Below are 15,000 nucleotides of genomic sequence, written 5' to 3' on the forward strand. Positions count from 1 at the left end.
ATTTGCTTTTGCACAAAGTAAAAATACTAAAACAATATTTTGGTAAAACATCAACGACTGCACGCGAGAGCGTAATATAAAACAGGAAACACGAGCATCTTAGAAAGCATCATTTGGGAGATCAATACAGGTCAGGGGAAGGTTCAATTCAGATCATGTGACCGGAGCCTCAAGCAGCTGAATGCATCCCATAATAACATCAGACATTATTAATTATGACTCGATGCGTGGGACCGGCCTCTACGACGCCCTCGTGACCTCCTGGTTGAGATGCTCTCTTCATCTGCGGCAATGTTTCTTTTGATGCGTTTCGATTTACTCCCTTTAAATAAAACGTGAATAATATTTCTACTGTTTTAGTTTCTGGCCTCGGGGAAGTCTTCATGTGTTGTGTGACAGAAACACGTTGTTGTGTTTATCAGCTCATTTGTTCAGCAGTGAACGGTCAACAACACATTATCCGGCTCTGTAATATCACTGATTACTCTAACTTTTATTCATTTAGTTATATAAACAGATCCTAAAAGTTAGGTTGGTCAGAAAATAACACAATAAAGAAAAATTAAACGTCCAGGATGCAGTTCCTCTTTTTTATTATCCACATCATCGCTTTTTTTCTACTGTAAAATATCACTATGTGTTTCTAACGTTTGACTTAGTAGTTCATTTAGTGCACATTTCGTGAACCGTAGGTTTAGGTCCGCTGAAAGCCAAAATGCCCAACTTTCTTCCTGGACCTTGAACGCCTCTGGTTCCACAACAGAGGAGCTCTGCTCAAGCAGATGCACCAAAACATACCAAGTATTGTTTATCCATAAGTAAGTACAATACATACCAAGTATTGTTTATCCATAAGTAAGTACAATACATACCAAGTATTGTTTATCCATAAGTAAGTACAATACATACCAAGTATTGTTTATCTATAAGTAAGTACAATACATACCAAGTATTTATTATTATTCATATTTCAGTTTGTTGGCTGCAATGTGGTTGATATTTTGTTGATGTTTTGTCTGAAGTGGAGTTTGATGTATTGGTGGATTCTGTAGGTCGTAAGCTTTCCAGAAAGGTGCAGCAATCATGTGTAGCATCAAGCTAGGGGTATAAAAAAAAAATCTATTATCATAACTTGGGAGCTCTCTCGAGTCACTTTCGAGTCCTTCGAGTCATATTTATGGTTCATGTTATTATTATTAATATTTATGGTTGAATTGTGTTATACACATGTAACATGTGCTGTGCTGTGTTTTTGTCCCATCAGAGGCTCTGGTATGGATTCATGGGAGTGGAGGACTTGGAGAGTGAGGAAGACCTCCTGATGAAGAGTTCCGCCCTGTTCAAGAGGCTGAGCGCTGCGTAGGAACTCCTCGGGTCCTCTTCAGCCAGCAAACACCCTGACGAAGCTCTTCCTGAGCGACCCCAGAGAGGCTGCCTTCACGTCTCCTCTCATCTTCGCCGGCTCGCAGGTTTCAAACTGAGAAACTCTCATCGCCGTGACAAAAGGAAACCACGGCAATGGAAACTGCGTTTTTTTTTTTCAAAGCTCATTAAAGGCTTTTGATGGATTAACCTTCAGAGGGAAGGCGAGCCAGATCTCTGACAGCTGTTCAAACATGGATCTGTTGTGAAAGAGCTCGATTACACAGCTTCTACGGGGCGGTTACCCTCGTTCAAAAACCAACGAAGAAGAACACCTGCAACCACAGACTGTGTATCAGAAGCGGACGTCGAGGTGGTCGCTCATTGGCTTGTGGACGTTTTAAAGTCTCCAGTTCGCCAATTTCGCCGTCACCATCTTGTTTTTTTTGCAACCAAAGAACAGGAAGTGACCATATATGGACTGAGGAGGAGTGACATAGAGACCTGTCAATCACCTTGTAGCCCCGCCCCTAAAGCGCCCCCTGCTTTATGGTCTGTTTGACTCTAAATGACCATAATGTACTAAATGAACAGCGTGCTGTATTGAAGAAGACCTTTAAAGGGAACCGAACATATCCGATTGGTGAGCTTCCCTCCTTCCCTCCTTCCCTCCTTCCCTCCTTCCTATCTTCCCTTCAGCCCTCGTCCACCAGTTCAGACTGGTTCTCTCCCAGTAATCAGACCCTTCCTGCTCGCCTCTCTACATGTGAATGGTTCCTCCAGGTGGAACTCAGTGGAGCAGCTTTGTGTTTTCCTCCATTGTTCTCTGCAGAGCTCCTTATGTAACGCGTCCTCGTGGTTTCCTCTCCGGTCCGGGATGTTCAGCGCCGCCACGTCGTCGAGCCGATTCTCTCTTCCACTCCAGCGGCGAGGCTTCGTCCCGAAATAACTCGGGGTCACCGTCTTGATGGTTTCCCGTCTTTTTAGTCTCAGAGCCGCTCTGACACCCACATAGCCAGAGCAACACCAGCTCTAGAGCAACACCAGCTCTAGAGCAACACCAGCTCTACAGCAACACCAGCTCTACAGCAACACCATCCCCAGAACAACACCAGCTCTAGAACAACACCAGCTCTACAGCAACACCATCCCCAGAACAACACCAGCTCTAGAGCAACACCAGCTCTAGAGCAACACCAGCTCTAGAACAACACCATCCCCAGAACAACACCAGCTCTAGAGCAACACCATCCCCAGAACAACACCAGCTCTAGAGCAACACCATCTCTACAGCAACACCATCCCCAGAACAACACCAGCTCTAGAGCAACACCAGCTCTACAGCAACACCATCCCCAGAACAACACCAGCTCTAGAGCAACACCATCCCCAGAACAACACCAGCTCTAGAGCAACACCAGCTCTAGAGCAACACCAGCTCTAGAGCAACACCATCCCCAGAACAACACTAGCTCTAGAGCAACACCAGCTCTAGAACAACACCAGCTCTACAGCAACACCAGCTCTAGAGCAACACCAGCTCTAGAGCAACACCAGCTCTAGAACAACACCAGCTCTAGAGCAACACCAGCTCTACAGCAACACCAGCTCTAGAGCAACACCAGCTCTACAGCAACACCAGCTCTAGAGCAACACCAGCTCTACCATGTTCCTCATCTCGACTAGTCGGGCTAACTTCAGTGTACTTTGGGGTTAACTTCAGTGTACTTTGGGGTTAACTTCAGTGTACTTTGGGGTTAACTTCAGTGTACTTTGGGGTTAACTTCAGTGTACTTTGGGGTTAACTTCAGTGTACTTTCGGGTTAACTTCAGTGTACTTTCGGGTTAACTTCAGTGTACTTTCGGGTTAACTTCAGTGTACTTTGGGGTTAACTTCAGTGTACTTTGGGGTTAACTTCAGTGTACTTTCGGGTTAACTTCAGTGTACTTTCGGGTTAACTTCAGTGTACTTTCGGGTTAACTTCAGTGTACTTTCGGGTTAACTTCAGTGTACTTTCGGGTTGACCGTGGACTCACCGTCCCTCACGCGTTCGCAGGCCTCAGGAAGCCGGTCTTGTTCCTTTACACTGAGGACAGCATCCGACAATCAGCTTTTCACGGCGGACAGACGAGTGAGAGAACCGAGCAGCAGGACGGAGGAAACAGGAAGTGGGATGGTGGAACGAAAACGTGAGGAGTTTTTAAAATGTGTGTGCGGGGGTTTGACTTGACAACTGGTAGACTTATGAAGACAAAGATATCTAGCTGCTCTTTGGATATCGAGATACATCTCTTTGAAGAACCAGATATGAAACCCTTCATGTTCATGTGGAGATGAAGGAACCAGCAGAACCTCACGCTGAAAGGAAAACACTCTTTATCCCTGTTTCAGCCGTTTAACTACAAACCTGCAGATCAGTGTAGAAATACTGCTGAAAGGTGTATAAAAATACACATCAAGTACCAAAATCACTTGTTATGCAGAATAATAAATCATTATCGATGCATTGATGTGTTAATGTGAAGCTTTAATGACATTTTATGAATATTGCTTTATTCATACTATAGAATGAACATTTGGGCGTATAATAATAATAATAATAATACTAATAATACTAATAATAATAATGTATATATCTTAATCACCACGTGCATTTCTCCTGACTTTATTAAATATGAAAATATATTATTGTCTAGTTTGTTGAAGAGATTTAATTTATGTAATGTTGCTAAATCAGATTCAAGACGAACAAAAGTAAAAACAATTTTATTTTCATGAGATCAAAAGCAGCCGGTGGTGGAGAAAGTATTTATATCAGTAAAGTTACTAATACCAAGATACTTTTTAAAAAAGATACGTTTTAAAATAAGATACTTTTTAAATTACATATTTTTTTATTAAGATACTTTTGAAAGAAGATACATATTTAAATAGATACTTTTAAAATAAGATACTTTTAAATAAGATTCTTTTCAACTAAGATACTTTTTAAATAAGATTATTTTTAAATAAGACTATTTTCAACTAAGATACTTTTAAAATAAGATACTTTTTAAATAAATACTACTTTTGAAAACCTGTTAACTCTGTAAGTCCCGAGTTGTTGGTGTTGAACTTGATCATGTGACCTCGGCCGTAATAAAACGAGGCTCACCTATCGTCAGCGGTCCCATCAAACTTTTCCAACGGCCTTGACTGAGTTCTACTGGTCTCTTCTGGTCCTGACTGGCTTACTGGTTCCAGTACTGGTTTGGTTCTCCTGGTTCTCCTGGTTCTCCTGGTTCTGGTCCAACCCGAGGTGCCGGGTTCTGATTGACTTGTTGTAATCCTGTGAGTAAGACGTAGTACTTCCTCCGCAGACCAGGTACTTTCACGGCGAGCGGCGAAGTACTTTGTGTAGTATAACTGCGGTCAGCGTGAAGTAATCCTGCAGCAGAGGGAGCGGCCTCAGGGTCTCAGACGGTATTCTGGGAGCTGCCCTGCCCATCCTGTAGAGAGGGAGGAAGAGCGGGAGGAAGAGAAGGTGGGAGGTAAAGGAGGGAGGGCAGGAAGTGAAGGAGAGGAGAGAGGGAACATGTCAGAGACGAGTGGAGCGACGGAGACGACGCAGCGAGGCTCCAGTCCAAAGCAGAAGTGGGTCAGACGCAGACGCTTCTCGGAGGCCATTTCAGGTTCAGTCGGTTACGCAATACCAAGCCGTCGTATCCGTTAGCAACAGAGACGCACCGCCTCCTTCATCACTGCTCGTATTATGTAAAGTAGATATTGATCCATCTTTCTGTATCTATTCTCAGATATCTATATATATATACACTCACTGGAGCAGAGCTTTACTGTTCGCTCCGTTAGCATTCATGAGCCGAATCACAGCAGCTTTGATATTCACTTCATTTTAAATGCCAGAAATTCTCATATTTGTGTCTCAGATTTAACGTTTTTTTTCTGTTTTGTGTTTGTACAACTTCACGATGGCGGACGCTCCCAAGAAATTCTTGGTCGGAGTTTCCTTCTGGAGTAATAAAGTTCTCTCTCATCCCTCTTTGTTGTGTTTTTATCCTTATTACTGGAACGTTGGGAGAATAAACTCAACAGCATCGGAAATGTGAAGGTTTGACCTTGAGACTACGACCCGTTCAGGGAGGAGAAGCTAAGCTAACCCAGCCAGGACATCAGGCTACTCCACTACCCAGCATGCTCCTGGGCAAAGACGGGTTGCAGGCGGCAACGTCTGGAAGTCTATGCTTCATGTGTTAAAGCTGCATCCTCTCTCCTGACCACCAGGGGGAGACTCCTCTGGTTGTATAGAAGTCTATGCTTCATGTGTTAAAGCTGCATTCTCTCTATTGTGTGTGTGTGTGTGTGTGTGTGTGTGTGTGTGTGTGTGTGTGTGTGTGTGTGTGTGGAAACCAGGATGACTACATGACAATGCGGACAGCAGGAGGACATGTTGGACAAAACAAAAAAAAAAAATCGTGACAAAAGATTAGAAGTACTTCCTGTGACTCACACTTCCTGTTTCCCTGTCTGGGTTGCCAAGGAAACGGATGTTTGGCAGGAAGAAGCCGAGAAGCTGGACAACACTGATAAAACATACGCACACGCACACACACACACACACACACACACACACACACACACACACACACACACACACACTTCTACTTTACTCGTTACATCTCACTGCATTACATTAATCTGAGAGCTACTTTTCAGAAAAAGATTTCATTCGTCGAGCATATAATCAGTTTATAATATGTGATATACACATATATATGTGTATATATATATATATACATATATATATGTATACATTTTTTGACTTGCATCATCTCTTTTTCCTCAAGTGCCGATTATCTCATTATGCAGCGAAGTGAAGGAACCTGAGCTCCAGTTGTGGTCAGAAGAGAGAAGCATTTCATTGTTAAGTGGGAACAGGATGTGTGTGCGTGTGTGTGTGTGTGTGTGTGAGTGTGTGTGTGTGTGTGTGTGTGTGTGTGTGTCCTGAAAAAGGAGCTCCCTTGGCCATTACCATGGCAACCAATGGCAGGAGCTGATAAAACTCACTGTATTTTCATCTCTCTCTCTCTCTCTCACACGCACACACACACACACACACACACACACACACACACACACACACACACACACACACACACTTCATCTTGTCAAGTTTCTCACATCCCTTGGAACCTAAAATCTGGAGAGTATCTGTTCAGTTCCCTCAAAGCGGACCTGGAGCCCTGTGAGCGCCGCCTAGAGGCGGAAACGTTCCTCACAGCCGTCAATTTAAAGGCCTCGCACGTTCAATACGGACATTTAAAAAACACGTATATACTTCTCTCGGTTTCATCGTCGCAAAACATCATTCGGTCCCGAGACAAAAACCACGACGCTAATTGCGGACTTACGGTATCGTAATGCCGCTAAGCTAGAAACACACCGCTAGAATGCGCCGCTAGAACGCACTGCTAGAACTCGCCGATAGAACGCACCGATAGAACGCACCGATAGAACGCACCGATAGAACGCACCGATAGAAACAAGCCGCTAGAAACAAGCCGCTAGAACGCACCGCTAGAGCGCGCCGCTAGAACGCACCGCTAGAACGCGCCGCTAGAACGCACCGCTAGAACGCACCGCTAGAACGCACCGCTAAAAACAAGCCGTTAGAAACAAGCCGCTAGAACGCACCGCTAGAACGCACCACTAGAACGCACCGCTAGAACGCGCCGCTAGAAACAAGCCGCTAGAAACAAGCCGCTAGAAACAAGCTGCTAGAAACAAGCCGCTAGAACGCACCACTAGAAACAAGCCGCTAGAAACAAGCCGCTAGAACGCGCCGCTAGAAACAAGCCGCTAGAAACAAGCCGCTAGAACGCGCCGCTAGAACGCGCCGCTAGAACGCGCCGCTAGAAACAAGCCGCTAGAACGCACCGCTAGAACGCACCGCTAGAATGCACCGCTAGAACGCGCTGCTACAAACAAGCCGCTAAAAATAAGCCGCTAGAAACAAGCCGCTAGAAACAAGCCGCTAGAAACGGCAGAAACGCAGTGCTAGAAACACGCCGCTAGAACACACCGCTAGAACACACCGCTAGAACACACCGCTAGAACACACCGCTAGAACAAGCCGCTAGAACACACCGCTAGAAACAAGCCGCTAGAAACGGCAGAAACGCAGTGCTAGAAACACGCCGCTAGAACAAGCCGCTAGAACACACCGCTAGAAACAAGCCGCTAGAAACGGCAGAAACGCAGTGCTAGAATGCACTGCTAGAACGCACCGCTAGAACAAACTGTTAGAAACAAGCCGCTAGAATGCGCCGCTAGAAACAAGCCGCTAGAAACGGCAGAAACGCAGTGCTAGAATGCACTGCTAGAACAAACTGTTAGAAACAAGCCGCTAGAAACAAGCCGCTAGAAACAAGCCGCTAGAAACAAGCCGCTAGAAACAAGCCGCTAGAAACATGCCGTAAGGAAACATGCCGTAAGTAAACATGCCGGAAGGAAACAAGCGTAAGGAAACCGCTTAGGAAACGACGAACGACGGAACCAGAACGTTGAAGTTAATAAACATCAAGCGGAAAACTCACTTCAAGGCTCCGCAAAGACAAGAGAAGCTGCAGACTCGTGTGACTATTCGTCCGTTTTAACCTTTGACCGCCGATGCACGAAGCCACGGAGCGGTAAAGAGCGTCAGCTGCAAAAGGAGAGGAAGAGGAGGAAGAGGAGGAAGAAGAAGATCCACTTCCTGTTTGAAGTGTTTGAGAAAGAGCATCTCTTCAGATAGACGGTCTGAGAATACGGCCTACACACTCTCTGCTGAGCTTACATAACACACACACACACACACACACACACACACACACACACACACACACACACACACACACACACACACACACACACACACACACCGAATGTGATGCTGGAGGAAACAGGAAATAAAAAGACATCCCTCAGAGAGATGGAGGGAGGAAAGAGAGATAGAAAAGGAAAAGAGAGACGAGATGACGACGGGGTAGGACAGACATTAAAAGAAAGGAGGGAAGGGAGGAAAAAGGAGGTGAGGGAGAATATAGATATAAGATGGGAGGAAAAGGAAAGATGGATGACAGAAAGAAAGGAGGCAGGGAAAGTGGAAAAGAAGAAGGAGAAACAGGAAGAGAGGAAGTAACTAAACAAGGTGGAATGAGGAGAGAAGGAAAGAATTAAAGGGGTAGCAACAGAAGAAAAAGGAAAGAAAGCAAATTAAGAGTGGAGGAATGAGTAAAGGATGGAAGAATTAAGGAAAGGAGGCAACTGTTAGGTGAGGAAGAAGGAAAGGAGAGGAATAAATGTAGTTAATTAAAGGGAACGAGGAGAGCAGGCAAGGAAAAGAGGGAAGGAATGCTGGGGAGAAGGAAAGGAGAGGAAGAGAGGAGTCGAATGGAGGAAGAGGAGTTGATGAAATGAAGAGAGAAAGGAAAGAAAGGGTATGAAGGATCAGGGAAGTAGATGACGGGAAGAGAAAAGGAAAGGAAAGAACGAAAGGTTGTAAGGAAGCAAATAATGGAAGAGGGAAGGAGATGAAGGAAAGAGAAGGAATGAATGAGGAAAACAGCAAAGGGAAGAGCGAAGGAGAGTTAGCAAGGAAAAGAGGGAAGGAATGCAGATAAGGGAGAAGGAAAGAGAAGGAAGGGAGGAGGCAAGGTAATGAGGGAAGGAAAGGACGAGTTAAAAAGATGACGAGAGGTTAAAAAAAAAAGGTTAAGTTTAAAGAAAAATTTGTCACGACTTTGAAAGTTACAGACCGGCACACACACACACACACACACACACACACACACACACACACACACACACACACACACACACACACACACACAGGGCTGCAGAGAGAGAGGGAGACTCACCCAGAAGATCACCGACTCGTTCTCCATGATGATGAGAAACTGAAAAGAAGAGGAAGGACTGAGAGAGGGAGAGGAAGAGAGGAAGAGGAGAGATGATGGAGGGTGGGAAAAAAAGAAGGAAGAGAAGAAGAAGAGGAAGAGGAGGTGTATGTGGAGACGAATAGAGAGAAGAAGAAGAAGAAGAAGAAGAAGAAGAAGAAGAAGAAGAAGAAGAAGAAGAGGAGGGAGATGAGTGGAAGGCTGGTCGGTTCAGCCCACACACTGCCAGCATGACACACACACTCCGTATACGAATGTGTGTGTGCGTATGTGTGTGTGTGTGTGTGAGCGTGCACGTGCGAGTGCACACGTTGTCTCCCACTCTAATGCGTGGGTGAGAAAACACACCTCTCTCTCCCTCGTTCTCCCTCTCTCTCTCTGAAAGAGAGAGAGAGGGGAGGGGGGGCGAGCGGCGTGGGTGTGGAGGAGCGGCCCCGTCACCATGGCAACCATGAAATAGCAAAGGTAAAATAAATCATCATCATCATCACTGGCCGAAGATGACGAGCCCTGGCGCATGACGACGGGGAGTCAAAACATGTATGTTTAGTTTAAGGATGTTTAGTTTCTGTGAGACCGGGGATCGACCAATCGGAGAGCCACGTGGCCGCCGGTGTCACATGACCTCCTCCTCCTCTTCCTCGCTCAAGGAGATGAAGAGGGTGTTTTCCCCGTGTGAACCTCAGTGAGAGGCAGGAAGCTGAGAATCATGAGAGCTCTGCTGCATTCACATCATGCTTCTGTTACAGCCCAGTGCACACAGTACACACATAGTACACACAGTACACACATAGTACACACAGTACACACAGTACACACAGTACACACATAGTGCACACAGTACACACATAGTGCACACAGTACACACATAGTACACACAGTACACACAGTACACACAGTACACACATAGTGCACACAGTACACACAGTACACACAGTACACACATAGTGCACACAGTACACACATAGTGCACACAGTACACACATAGTACACACAGTACACACATAGTACACACAGTACACACAGTACACACAGTACACACATAGTGCACACAGTACACACATAGTGCACACAGTACACACATAGTACACACAGTACACACAGTACACACAGTACACACATAGTGCACACAGTACACACATAGTACACACAGTACACACAGTACACACATAGTGCACACAGTACACACAGTACACACAGTACACACATAGTACACACATAGTACACACATAGTGCACACAGTACACACATAGTACACACAGTACACACAGTACACACATAGTACACACAGTACACACATAGTACACACATAGTACACACAGTACACACAGTACACACATAGTACACACAGTACACACATAGTACACACATAGTACACACATAGTACACACAGTACACACATAGTACACACATAGTACACACAGTACACACATAGTACACACATAGTACACACAGTACACACAGTACACACATAGTACACACAGTACACACATAGTACACACAGTACACACATAGTACACACATAGTACACACAGTACACACAGTACACACATAGTACACACATAGTACACACAGTACACACACAGTACACACATAGTACACACAGTACACACAGTACACACACAGTACACACAGTACACACATAGTACACACATAGTACACACAGTACACACATAGTACACACAGTACACACAGTACACACAGTACACACATAGTACACACAGTACACACATAGTACACACATAGTGCACACAGTACACACACAGTACACACAGTACACACAGTACACACATAGTACACACAGTACACACATAGTACACACAGTACACACATAGTACACACATAGTGCACACAGTACACACACAGTACACACATAGTACACACACAGTACACACAGTACACACATAGTACACACATAGTGCACACAGTACACACACAGTACACACATAGTACACACAGTACACACAGTACACACATAGTACACACAGTACACACATAGTACACACATAGTACACACATAGTACACACAGTACACACAGTACACACATAGTGCACACAGTACACACATAGTACACACATAGTACACACAGTGCACACATAGTACACACAGTACACACATAGTGCACACAGTACACACATAGTACACACAGTACACACATAGTGCACACAGTACACACATAGTACACACAGTACACACATAGTGCACACAGTACACACACAGTACACACATACTGCACACATAGTGCACACAGTACACACATAGTGCACACAGTACACACATAGTACACACATAGTACACACAGAACACACATAGTACACACAGTACACACATAGTGCACACAGTACACACATAGTGCACACAGTACACACATAGTACACACATAGTGCACACAGTAAACACATAGTACACACATAGTACACACATAGTGCACACAGTACACACATAGTACACACATAGTGCACACAGTACACACATAGTACACACATAGTACACACAGTACACACATAGTGCACACAGTACACACATAGTGCACACAGTACACACATAGTACACACATAGTGCACACAGTACACACATAGTACACACATAGTGCACACAGTACACACATAGTGCACACAGTACACACATAGTACACACAGTACACACATAGTGCACACAGTACACACATAGTACACACAGTACACACATAGTGCACACAGTACACACATAGTACACACAGTACACACATAGTGCACACAGTACACACACAGTACACACATACTGCACACATAGTGCACACAGTACACACATAGTGCACACAGTACACACATAGTACACACATAGTACACACAGAACACACATAGTACACACAGTACACACATAGTGCACACAGTACACACATAGTGCACACAGTACACACATAGTACACACATAGTGCACACAGTAAACACATAGTACACACATAGTACACACATAGTGCACACAGTACACACATAGTACACACATAGTGCACACAGTACACACATAGTACACACATAGTACACACAGTACACACATAGTGCACACAGTACACACATAGTGCACACAGTACACACATAGTACACACATAGTGCACACAGTACACACATAGTACACACATAGTGCACACAGTACACACATAGTGCACACAGTACACACATAGTACACACAGTACACACATAGTGCACACAGTACACACATAGTACACACAGTACACACATAGTGCACACAGTACACACATAGTACACACAGTACACACATAGTGCACACAGTACACACACAGTACACACATACTGCACACATAGTGCACACAGTACACACATAGTGCACACAGTACACACATAGTACACACATAGTACACACAGAACACACATAGTACACACAGTACACACATAGTGCACACAGTACACACATAGTGCACACAGTACACACATAGTACACACATAGTGCACACAGTAAACACATAGTACACACATAGTACACACATAGTGCACACAGTACACACATAGTACACACATAGTGCACACAGTACACACATAGTACACACATAGTACACACAGTACACACATAGTGCACACAGTACACACATAGTGCACACAGTACACACATAGTACACACATAGTGCACACAGTACACACATAGTACACACATAGTGCACACAGTACACACATAGTGCACACAGTACACAGGGGGCACTAGAACCAACACTACCTCTTTAGTCCACAGGGGGCGACAGAACCAACACTACCTCTTTAGTCCACAGGGGGCAACAGAACCAACACTACCTCTTTAGTCCACAGGGGGCACTAGAACCAACACTACCTCTTTAGTCCACAGGGGGCACTAGAACCAACACTACCTCTTTAGTCCACAGGGGGCAACAGAACCAACACTAAAGGAAAGTTCCTCATGGTGACGCAGGTGGATTTTGTGAATTCATAAATAAAGTCTGTTTAACTTCACAACATTGATGAGGTCAAGACTTATCGATCAAGTGCATCAATTTACTGACATTACAGTTACAAAAGTTACAAAAATAAACCACATACATATCAACACCTTTTTAAATCTTTATTTTTTAAATGTTGTAAGTATATTCTGGATTTCTGTTTATTTATAAACACTTTCCTACTTCCTTCCTTCTGAGATAAATAAAGTGTTATGATGCAAACAGACTGAAATCAGCTGTTTTTGTCTCTGCTGTAGTAACAGCGCCATCTGCTGGACTGAAGGAGTCTGTACTGAAAGAAAATGTTTACCAGCTGATCTCTGACCAGAGTAACCTCCTGACATGTGTTCATGTCTCTAACCTCCTGACATGTGTTCATGTCTCTAACCTCCTGACATGTGTTCATGTCTCTAACCTCCTGACATGTGTTCATATCTCTAACTTCTTGACGTGTTCATATAAACTGCGTGTGTGTGTAGGTGTGTGCGAGTGTGTGTGTGTAAATACAACTTTCAAAACATCTGAAGGTTTTTATTTCAGCTGATGGTAAAGAACACATGAACGTGTTGTTTGATGAACACATGAATGTGTTTGATGAACACATGAACGTGTTGTTTGATGAACACATGAATGTGTTTGATGAACACATGAACGTGTTTGATGAACACGTGAATGTGTTGTTTGATGAACACATGAATGTGTTTGATGAACGCATGAATGTGTTCGATGAACACATGAACGAGTTGTTTGATGAACACATGAACGAGTTGTTTGATGAACGCATGAACGTGTTGTTTGATGAACACATGAACGTGTTGTTTGATGAACACAGAGCTGCAGTTTGAGTTCTTTATCCACAACAGAGTCGTTTTAATTCATCACTCGGCCAAAAGAACTAAAAACAAAGTCAACAAATCAGTTTATATTTAAAGTATCTCGTTTCTGTTTAACAGTATTTCTCAGTTTCTGCTCTCCAGAGGAGCGCTTGCTTTACCCCTCTGCGTGTCCCTGCAGCAGCAGAGGAGCGCTTGCTTTACCCCTCTGCGTGTCCCTGCAGCAGCAGAGGAGCGCTTGCTTTACCCCTCGGCGTGTTCCTGCAGCAGCAGAGGAGCGCTTGCTTTACCCCTCGGCGTGTCCCTGCAGCAGCAGAGGAGCGCTTGCTTTACCCCTCGGCGTGTCCCTGCAGCAGCAGGTCCACGTAGGCTCCCGTCACCAGACTCTCCTGAGAGACGCTCAGCTTCTCCATCAGCTGCTCGGCCACCTGCAAGTAGAGCGTGTACTAATACTTGTGTACTTGTAGTGACACAGGTAGAGCGTGTACTAATACTTGTGTACTTGTAGTGACACAGGTAGAGCGTGTACTAATACTTGTGTACTTGTAGTGACACAGGTAGAGCGTGTACTAATACTTGTGTACTTGTAGTGACACAGGTAGAGTGTGTACTAATACTTGTGTACTTGTAGTGACACAGGTAGAGCGTGTACTAATACTTGTGTACTTGTAGTGACACAGGTAGAGCGTGTACTAATACTTGTGTACTTGTAGTGACACAGGTAGAGTGTGTACTAATACTTGTGTACTTGTAGTGACACAGGTAGAGCGTGTACTAATACTTGTGTACTTGTAGTGACACAGGTAGAGCGTGTACTAATACTTGTGTACTTGTAGTGACACAGGTAGAAATTTAACGTTTACACAAACAAACCTTTTGTCCGTCTTCAACCGTCTGGTCCGGACGCATCACGACCTGAACAC

At 44.5% G+C, this 15,000-nt stretch overlaps 1 protein-coding gene across 1 annotated transcript in view; it reads right to left on the reverse strand.

Moving 5' to 3' along the window:
- Positions 1–14,019: 14,019 nt before the first annotated feature.
- The window catches only part of LOC306752514 (uncharacterized protein), a 4,648-nt gene continuing 3,667 nt past the window's right edge, over positions 14,020–15,000 (reverse strand). The window contains exons 5-6 of the mRNA XM_079236278.1: positions 14,951–14,992; positions 14,020–14,505 (exon numbers count right to left, since the gene is read on the reverse strand). Of these exons, the coding sequence (XP_079092404.1) occupies positions 14,407–14,505; positions 14,951–14,992 (141 nt within the window). The 3' untranslated portion in view covers positions 14,020–14,406. The remainder of the gene's footprint in view (positions 14,506–14,950; positions 14,993–15,000) is intronic.

Source organism: Taurulus bubalis (assembly GCF_910589615.1).
Source record: "Taurulus bubalis genome assembly, chromosome: 20".
Classification (NCBI taxonomy): domain Eukaryota; kingdom Metazoa; phylum Chordata; class Actinopteri; order Perciformes; family Cottidae; genus Taurulus; species Taurulus bubalis.